At 34.0% G+C, this 9232-nt stretch overlaps 1 protein-coding gene across 1 annotated transcript in view; it reads right to left on the minus strand.

Moving 5' to 3' along the window:
- Positions 1 to 9183, minus strand: part of LOC143240130 (uncharacterized) — a 52870-nt gene extending 43687 nt beyond the window's left edge. Inside the window, exons 1-4 of the mRNA XM_076482103.1 lie at positions 9010 to 9183; positions 3809 to 3919; positions 2717 to 3004; positions 2007 to 2159 (exon numbers count right to left, since the gene is read on the minus strand). Of these exons, the coding sequence (XP_076338218.1) occupies positions 2007 to 2159; positions 2717 to 3004; positions 3809 to 3919; positions 9010 to 9075 (618 nt within the window). The 5' untranslated portion in view covers positions 9076 to 9183. The remainder of the gene's footprint in view (positions 1 to 2006; positions 2160 to 2716; positions 3005 to 3808; positions 3920 to 9009) is intronic.
- Between the last annotated feature and the right edge of the window lie 49 nt (positions 9184 to 9232).

A 9232-nucleotide genomic window follows, 5' to 3' on the forward strand; every position in this document is an offset into this window, starting at 1 on the left:
ATCGAAAGTAGATACAGGTGGCGTCTTATCTGCGTATATCAGGGAAATCACTTCAGAAGCAGGATATACACGTAAAAGGTCCAGAGCAGGAATTACCAAACTATTGTACACGTTCCACTGGTGACGTGTGGTACTACTGCGATAGTACACGACACAATTAACATTCTACTATCCCTTCTTATAGGCCTAACCTTTACTTGTATACGCTCGACAGTATTTTATTTATTGCATTAAAATTGACAAAAATGGCACCACGTATTCTTCAATCGCAAGCCTCAAACGTTTGAGAACCATTGGTCTGGAGTGTGTGCTAAAGTGTATTTATATAATCGTTATGGAAGTAATATGATACCTGCCAGGGGCGTAGATCCTGGAGGGATACATCCCCCTTCATTTTTAGGTGAGGGGTATGGTGCATACAATCATCCCCCCCCCTACAGTTTGGTTTGTTGAATTGTTTTATTGCATCACAGGCCTACAAATTGCGTGTTTGTTCTTGTGATTCTCGTGTTCTTACCAATCGAATAACATAATTAGGCCTAGATGTAGGCTTTTTCAGTAGCCGAAATGTACATATTTAATATAGGCGTGCTTCTAAGCTTTTCGATCAATTTGTAAATTGAACAGTCCACATAAGTTGTTGTAAGAAATCTACGCCCCTGCAACAGTTGTTATGTGTTGAGTATACGATTTTGTTTGCAGTACGACAGTAGTGTTATTTATATTGTTTACGTACTAGTTGTCACAAAGCTGTGTATCCGTGCATGACATTTCTTTCCAGGATAATAAAACAACGGAATGCCTGCTGCGGCTACTTGTATAGTTCAGGCTACTTGTTCGACAGAATTTTCTGGTCTTTCTTTACTTCGTATTTAATAAGATATTCCTTCATATTAAACTTTCTAGTTTTTCAAGTCTTTGTATTTTTTAGCTTTCAGCAATCATTCTGCTAATTAAAACGAACTACACGTAATATTAATTGGGTTTATTTTAACGGTAGATCATTCGGCTCTACCTCGTTTTATCTCTACAGCTGTGAGTATGTTTGTTTTGTTTTTAATTTTTTGCGAAAAGCTACTTGAGGGCTATCTGCGCTAGCCGTCCCTAATTTAGCAGTGTAAGACTAGAGGAAGGCAGCTAGTCATCACCACCCACCGCCAACTCTAGGGCTACTCTTTTACCAACGAATAGTGGGATTAACCGTCACTTATATAACGCCCCACGACTGAAAGGACGAGCGTGTTTGGTGCGACCTGGATTCGAACCCGCGACCATCAGATTACGAGTCGAACGCCTTAAAACACTTGAATTTCCTTATTCAAGCAAAAACTGTAATCAGACGGAACCATATTCGATGCATTACCACTGAGTAAATGAAATTGTTTACCTCGTGGTAATACTTCCATAGTTTGTGTCGTAAACATGCTTTAAGTCACCTTCATACATAGATCTGAAACTGTGTGACGCTGTTGTATTACCACAGGAAAATACGTTGTATTTTTGTTTGTAAACACTTTTATTCATGAGAAAAATATATCAATAAATCAACACCTTATGAACAGAGACAATTAATTCTAAACTCATATTCTTTGATCATTGTTTCCTTTTAAATATTACTGGAAAAACAACCTGCAGACAGACTCAATACGGGCCCGTACACCGAATAGAAAATTAAACTATAATTGTGGAAAACTTTTAAGTAGGCAGATAATACACTTTTAGCGAATAAAATTTTTATATAAACGTATGTTTCTTACGATTTCTTACACTGTAATATATTTTTGACATAGAACATGGAACGACTTTTGTAACCGATAATTAATAAATCTATGTTGTCGCAATCTATAATGGGCGTTGATTACATTAGCACTTGTTTGTTAGATGTCTAAACAATCATAAGGCAGATCTATTGTTCAAAAACAAACATTTTAAAAATCACTATTGTAATTAATTAGACGCGTTTGTGGCGCCATCTTTGGATCCTTAGGAGAGATAAAATTGCATACCTCATCACCTTGTTCTCTGGCGATGTCAATAGCATCCTTTAATTTTTCAGCAAATATGGAGTTAAAACTTATCAACTCATCTATATTTAAAAATATCTGACGTAACTGTTCTTTTCCTAGCAATCCGGCAACTTCCATTGGTCTGTAAAATTCCTATAAATAAAATAAACATAACACAACTAATCACTTACATACATACAGCTGTCCTTCAGGCATAATTTTATCATTTTTTTCTAAAGGTAAAAAGTATTCAAAAATATGTAAACAATTCTAAACGTTCAGGCTTACTTGGATATAAGTTAGTAATAGGTCGTAGGTGAAAAGATAAAAATAATAGAGAAAGAACAAATAAGGTTATTGAAATGCTCATAAACATATATCTTCTATAATGCTTTGGTTTTATAAAGATTTTTCTGTTATATCTAAAACGTGGACATTATAAATGTAGTAATGACAGCAGATGTGGTTTTACTAGATTCTTTATAACCGTGGGAGTGATTTGGAGGAAGTTTTTGAATTTTTGTTTTATTCAAAGTCGTACATTTGATTTTTTTGAGAAAAATACGTTTCATGGATTAAGTTGTAAACCGGAAATTTTTATTTTGCAAGTTTACGATTGGTAACTCGTACTATTAAACAAAATAAATAAATTTTCTTTCCAAACAACTTTTTTATGACAATGAGAACCAAATTACTTCGTAAAAATTTACCTCTTTAATTATCCGAAGATCTCTTCCATACTTAAGTTCGGTTAAAACAATTTCAGATATTAACTCTTTTCGTTCATATTGTTTTTTTTCGCATTTTCGACACACCAAAGGATTAAACATCGTTCCAGAAAATTCATCCTCACGTAGCTCCACCTGTTGGTCACAATCAGCACACTGTTGCTCCTCGTTTTCTGCAGCCACAAAGCGTCGGAGCTTGCTGGGTTTACTGGTTTCTACACCCACGCCACTATCAGTTCTTTCTATTTCAGCAGATGCTGGTCGTCCAAGCTATAAAATTATTAATACTATTGTTCACTGTTTACTGCGATACACTAAACACTCAAGAACTGTAACACTTTCAAGAGGTTTAACCCTAATTTTCAATTAACATTGAACTCCTCAATAATTTCTGCAGAAAAATAGTTACATAAGTAAATAAATATCTCTATTGTGAAACTGTTGTCTGTGGATACAACTTACGATGTACATACGTGTTTAATTTTCGAGTAGGTAGGTAAGTCTACAAAACATTCTTAATTATATGCGAAAACAAATTCAACTATACAAAACGGCACCTGGTGGAAAGGTAGTAAATTAATGGATTTACGACACCAAAATCCTGGGTTTTATTCTACACAGGGAACAAATAACATAGCCCACTGTGGTTTTCCTTTAAAATGTTACAAACTTCAACAAATTCGCAATAAAAGCTAAGAATGTAAGAAACATTCCTGGTTATTTCACGTTAAATAAACATATATCTTCGATTATTCTGTTCGTGTGGCAATCGCGATCTATAGATGGGTAATTTGTGTGGTATTAGATCATTACACAAGTGATTTTTTAAAACATTTTATTAAACCCATACATTTTTTTAGTGAAAAGAACACAATAACGTTTAAGCTGCAAACTTGTTTTTGTAAAAAAACTTCAACCTCAAGAATATTGCCTCTCCTCTGACCCCTGACCCCCAAAACGACATGTGTGAAGACGTGTTTAGAAAGTACCAAAAACTGTTAATAACAGCACTTTAAACATTATTTTTACCTGTATGTAAAGTCATTACTCTGTATGTAAAGGGAACGTGTTTACCTTACTAACGTCTTTGTTTCCAGGTGAATTGCTATCAACACTTGCACTGCTCGACTGGCTGGAGCTGCTTGCGTTACTGATTCGGACCCTATGGTTCCTCATTTGGGGGTTCTGACAACCAAGCGAAAGGTAATAAAATTAATCTTTCTGTGTGTACAAAAACACTAGAATTTTATTGAAATTAACGCCCTAATTTAGTACAAAAACACTAGGAGTTTACTGAAATTAACGCCCTAATTTAGTACAAAAACACAAGAATTTCACTGAAATTAAAGCCCTAATTTATAACAATTGAGAAACGAACAAACATGTTAATATCGACATATGATTGATTGATTGATTGATTTAGTGTTTTATGGCACAAAGCAGCGAGGCTATCTGCGCCATCGACATATGTATTAATATATAGTAATGTAGCATATGGAAATGAAAGAAAACTAGTTAATTCATATTATGACGTTATCAAAGTATAGCTGATTACACAGCCTACTAATTTAAACTTCATTAAAGTTGTTTTGGTTTTAATAACGAATTTTCCACAATTTTCGCAGATTTCAAAAATAATATCGTTTTCTTTATCACTTAAGGAATTTTTACAAATTGGGAAAAAAACTTAAATTCGATCAAATTATCATTAAATTCGCATTATGAACACTTTTTATTATTATGTTTGTTAACAAAAAATACAATCTGAAGAAAACGGAAGAGCACTGACGTCATATTGATATTTATTCACATTCAACCTTATTTCTGTTTATGAAATCTACGTCTTTTAAACTTAAAACTACGTGTTGTGGTCTTTCTTTTATGTAATGCGCCTGGACTATCTCGTTTCAATGACCACCAGTGACCGGCCATCATGCTGATGTTCCACCTTCTCCGAGACCTCCCTTCCATTTCCCTGATGTGACCACCAGTAACCGGCCATCATGCTGATGTTCCACCTTCTCTGAGACCTCCTCTCTATTTCTCTGATGTCTGGATGAAAACTTCTCTCTGTTTTTCGAGATTTTCAGGGAAGTAGTCAATACTATCAAGGTGATATTACAACCCAACTCTTTGAATTTATCAACCAAGTTATCGACAGTAATTTGGATCCATGTTGTTTTGTAAACATTTCTCAACAACATTTTTAAAAGCAATCCATGCTTCTTTTACAACCTTTCTTATTGTCCTTTCGAAGTGTTCATCCAAAGTCAATTTCCTAATGCTAAGCGTAACAAAAATTCCTTCTTTAAGTTTCACTTCTGAAAGAGCTGGGAATTGTCCACAAAGATACTGGAAACAGTCGCCATCTTTGATTAGGGCCTTTATAAACTGCTTCATGAAACCCACTTTTATGCGAAGTATAGAACTTTCTTTGTGTCAACAATACTTTCATGTTCAATGTTTCTCTATACTAGTATCAGGCTAATTCTACGTGGCCATTGTATCTTTATCTAGTGTTGATTTCTTGCTCTGCTGTAGATTTAACAGAGAAAAACATGGAAATTCTATATAACCGAAATGACGATCCAACAATGCACAAAGGGCTTTTAAATCTATACAAAGTAGCTAACTATGTTCTTTGTATTTGAACGTGTTAAGAAGACGTTCGAGATATCTGTACATTTCCTTCAAGTGAACCACCTGAGTAATAGAAATAGATATATATATGTTACTATTGCGAAGGTTTTGTTTGTTTTTTTAAATTTCGCGCAAAGCTACACGAAGGCTATCTGCAGTAGCCGTTCCTAATCTATCAGTGTAAGACTAGAGGAAAGGTAACCAGTCATCACCACCCCCCGCCAACTCTTGAGCTACACTTTTACCAACGAACAGTGGGATTGACCGTCACATAATAACGCCCCCATGGCCAAAAGAACGAGCACGTTTGGTGTGACGAGGATTCGAACCGGCGACCCTCAAATTACGATTCGAGTGCCTTAACCACCTGGTCATTCCAGTCCACATTGCAAAGGAGTACAGACTTTTAGACTTCTTTTTGAGGAATCAATGAACAATCACTTGGTTCATTGACAGCATCTCCTAGCATTGGTATTAACTCAGACCTATTGTTTCAATAAATCAGTGAACCTTCTTGTAATATAAACTGTTCGTACGATTTATGTATCAGCAAAATGACGTCACTGGATAAAGTAAGTTCTCAGACTGAGGTCTGGACCCCAAAATCTCTGAAGAATTCTTTGGAAGGCCCAAATCTCTCACTAAATCATTAAATTCGCCTTGTGTGAAAAATTGCAACTCATCAGACGTTTCGTCTTGTGTGAAAGTTGCAACTCATCAGACGTTTCGCCTTGTGTGAAAAGTTGCAACTCATCAGACGTTTCGCCTTGTGTGAAAAGTTGCAACTCATCAGACGTTTCAGGTTAAAATGAATCCCTATCATAATTTTTATTGACATCAGATTCAAATGAAACTACATCAAGTAGACACAGGTTTATCAGCTCCATGAGCAACAGGTTTTATAAGAAATTGAAGGTTTACATAACATATTTGTATTTTTTCGAGTATTGTAGGGCTGCACATTACATGAACAAAAATAGCAGTAATCTTCGTGGTTTCTAGGCTCATTCCAAACCATTGAAATTCCAAAGACAAAGACTTTTTCTTACCTTCAGTTCATTGTCTCAACTCATTGCCACAAATAGTGCAAACTTTTATTCACAGTCCATGATTTGTCTTGGTTCCCAAATGTTATTTCAATACGCTTTTTTGACCATTTCTGTAATGTTTTGCTTTTATTTTTTAGAACAAGTTTACCACAAATATAACATAAAATGTTTAGGGGATTTGCACAATTTCTTGTTACCATAACGACGAATAAATAATATTGAAAAAGAAAAATATGATAAAGTAAACGCACAAACAAATACCATCCAGAACTGACACGTAATGCGACCTGTTAACTGTTTATATACTAGCGGTATGTTTCTCGTGGGTTCTAGAACGATTGTTTGTTTGTTTTTGAATTTCGCACCAAGCTACTCGAGGGCTATCTGTGTTAGCCGTCCTAATTTAGTAGTGTAAGACTAAAGTGAAGGCAGCTAGTCATCACTACCCATCACCAACTCTTGGGCTACTCTTTTACCAACGAATAGTGGGATTGACCATCACATATAACGCCCCCACGGTTGAAAGGGCAAGCATGTTTGGCACGAAAGGGATGCGAACCCGCGACCCTCAGATTACGAGTCGCACGCCTTAACACGCTTGGTCATGTCGGGCTAGAACGATTGATAATACTCTCACGTCCCGATTGGTCTAGAGAAATAGCCAATGATTGTCATCATTATAAGCATGTGACCACATTTCAGTGAAAATGATACACTAATATAAAAGTACATATGACGTTTAGTAACAAATCTGTATGTGATGGAGAAAAAATTATATCAATTTCGGATTTAGTATACAAGAAGATAAAAGCATCACAGGCCTGTGTTATTATTATTACTGTCACAAACCTGTGTTATTATTATTATTGTCATAGGCCTGTGTTATTATTTTTGTCACAAACCTGTGTTATTATTATTATTGTCGCAGGCCTGTGTTATTATTATTACTGTCACAAACCTGTGTTATTATTATTATTGTCACAAACCTGTGTTATTATTATTATTGTCACAGGCCTGTGTTATTATTATTATTGTCACAGGCCTGTGTTATTATTATTATTGTCACAAACCTGTTTTAATATTATTATTGTCACAAACCTGTGTTGTTATTATTATTGTCACAAACCTGTGTTATTATTATTACTGTCACAAACCTGTGTTATTATTATTGTCGCAGGCCTGTGTTATTATTATTACTGTCACAAACCTGTGTTATTATTATTGTCGCAGGCCTGTGTTATTATTATTACTGTCACAAACCTGTGTTATTATTATTATTGTCACAGGCCTGTGTTATTATTATTATTATTGTCACAGGCCTGTGTTATTATTATTATTGTCACAAACCTGTGTTATTATTATTATTGTCACAGGCCTGTGTTATTATTATTATTGTCACAAACCTGTTTTAATATTATTATTGTCACAAACCTGTGTTATTATTATTATTGTCACAAACCTGTGTTATTATTATTATTGTCACAAACCTGTGTTATTATTATTATTATTGTCACAGGCCTGTGTTATTATTATTATTATTGTCACAGGCCTGTGTTATTATTATTATTGTCACAAACCTGTGTTATTATTATTATTGTCACAAACCTGTATTATTATTATTATTGTCACAAACCTGTGTTATTATTATTATTGTCACAAACCTGTATTATTATTATTATTGTCACAAACCTGTATTATTATTATTATTGTCACAAACCTGTGTTATTATTATTATTATTGTCACAGGCCTGTGTTATTATTATTATTATTGTCACAGGCCTGTGTTATTATTATTATTGTCACAAACCTGTGTTATTATTATTATTGTCACAGGCCTGTGTTATTATTATTATTGTCACAAACCTGTATTATTATTATTATTGTCACAAACCTGTGTTATTATTATTATTGTCACAAACCTGTATTATTATTATTATTGTCACAAACCTGTGTTATTATTATTATTATTGTCACAAACCTGTGTTATTATTATTATTATTGTCACAGGCCTGTGTTATTATTATTATTATTGTCACAGGCCTGTGTTATTATTATTATTGTCACAAACCCTGTGTTATTATTATTATTGTCACAGGCCTGTGTTATTATTATTATTGTCACAAACCTGTATTATTATTATTATTGTCACAAACCTGTGTTATTATTATTATTGTCACAAACCTGTATTATTATTATTATTGTCACAAACCTGTGTTATTATTATTATTATTGTCACAGGCCTGTGTTATTATTATTATTATTGTCACAGGCCTGTGTTATTATTATTATTGTCACAAACCTGTGTTATTATTATTATTGTCACAGGCCTGTGTTATTATTATTATTGTCACAGGCCTGTGTTATTATTATTATTGTCACAAACCTGTGTTATTATTATTATTGTCACAGGCCTGTGTTAATATTATTATTGTCACAGGCCTGTGTTATTATTATTATTGTCACAAACCTGTGTTATTATTATTATTGTCACAGGCCTGTGTTATTATTATTATTGTCACAAACCTGTGTTATTATTATTATTGTCACAGGCCTGTGTTATTATTATTATTGAATTACAGAACTTACTGATTGGTTAATTCCTTCTTCCCTATCATCTTCTTCTTCAACTAAAATGTCTATATCTTCTTCCATCAACTGCTCGAACCCTCGTTCTTTAGCGTCTTCCAGATAGTGCAAGATGTCTGCTTTCGAAGCTCCTTCGAAGAACGATTTTTTTGACGGTTCGAACGTATGCAAACCTGAAAGTTGCTCCAATGTTGATTGACATTTCCCACGAATCCAAAACTAA

The sequence above is a fragment of the Tachypleus tridentatus genome, chromosome 1, assembly GCF_004210375.1.
Source record: "Tachypleus tridentatus isolate NWPU-2018 chromosome 1, ASM421037v1, whole genome shotgun sequence".
NCBI lineage: Eukaryota > Metazoa > Arthropoda > Merostomata > Xiphosura > Limulidae > Tachypleus > Tachypleus tridentatus.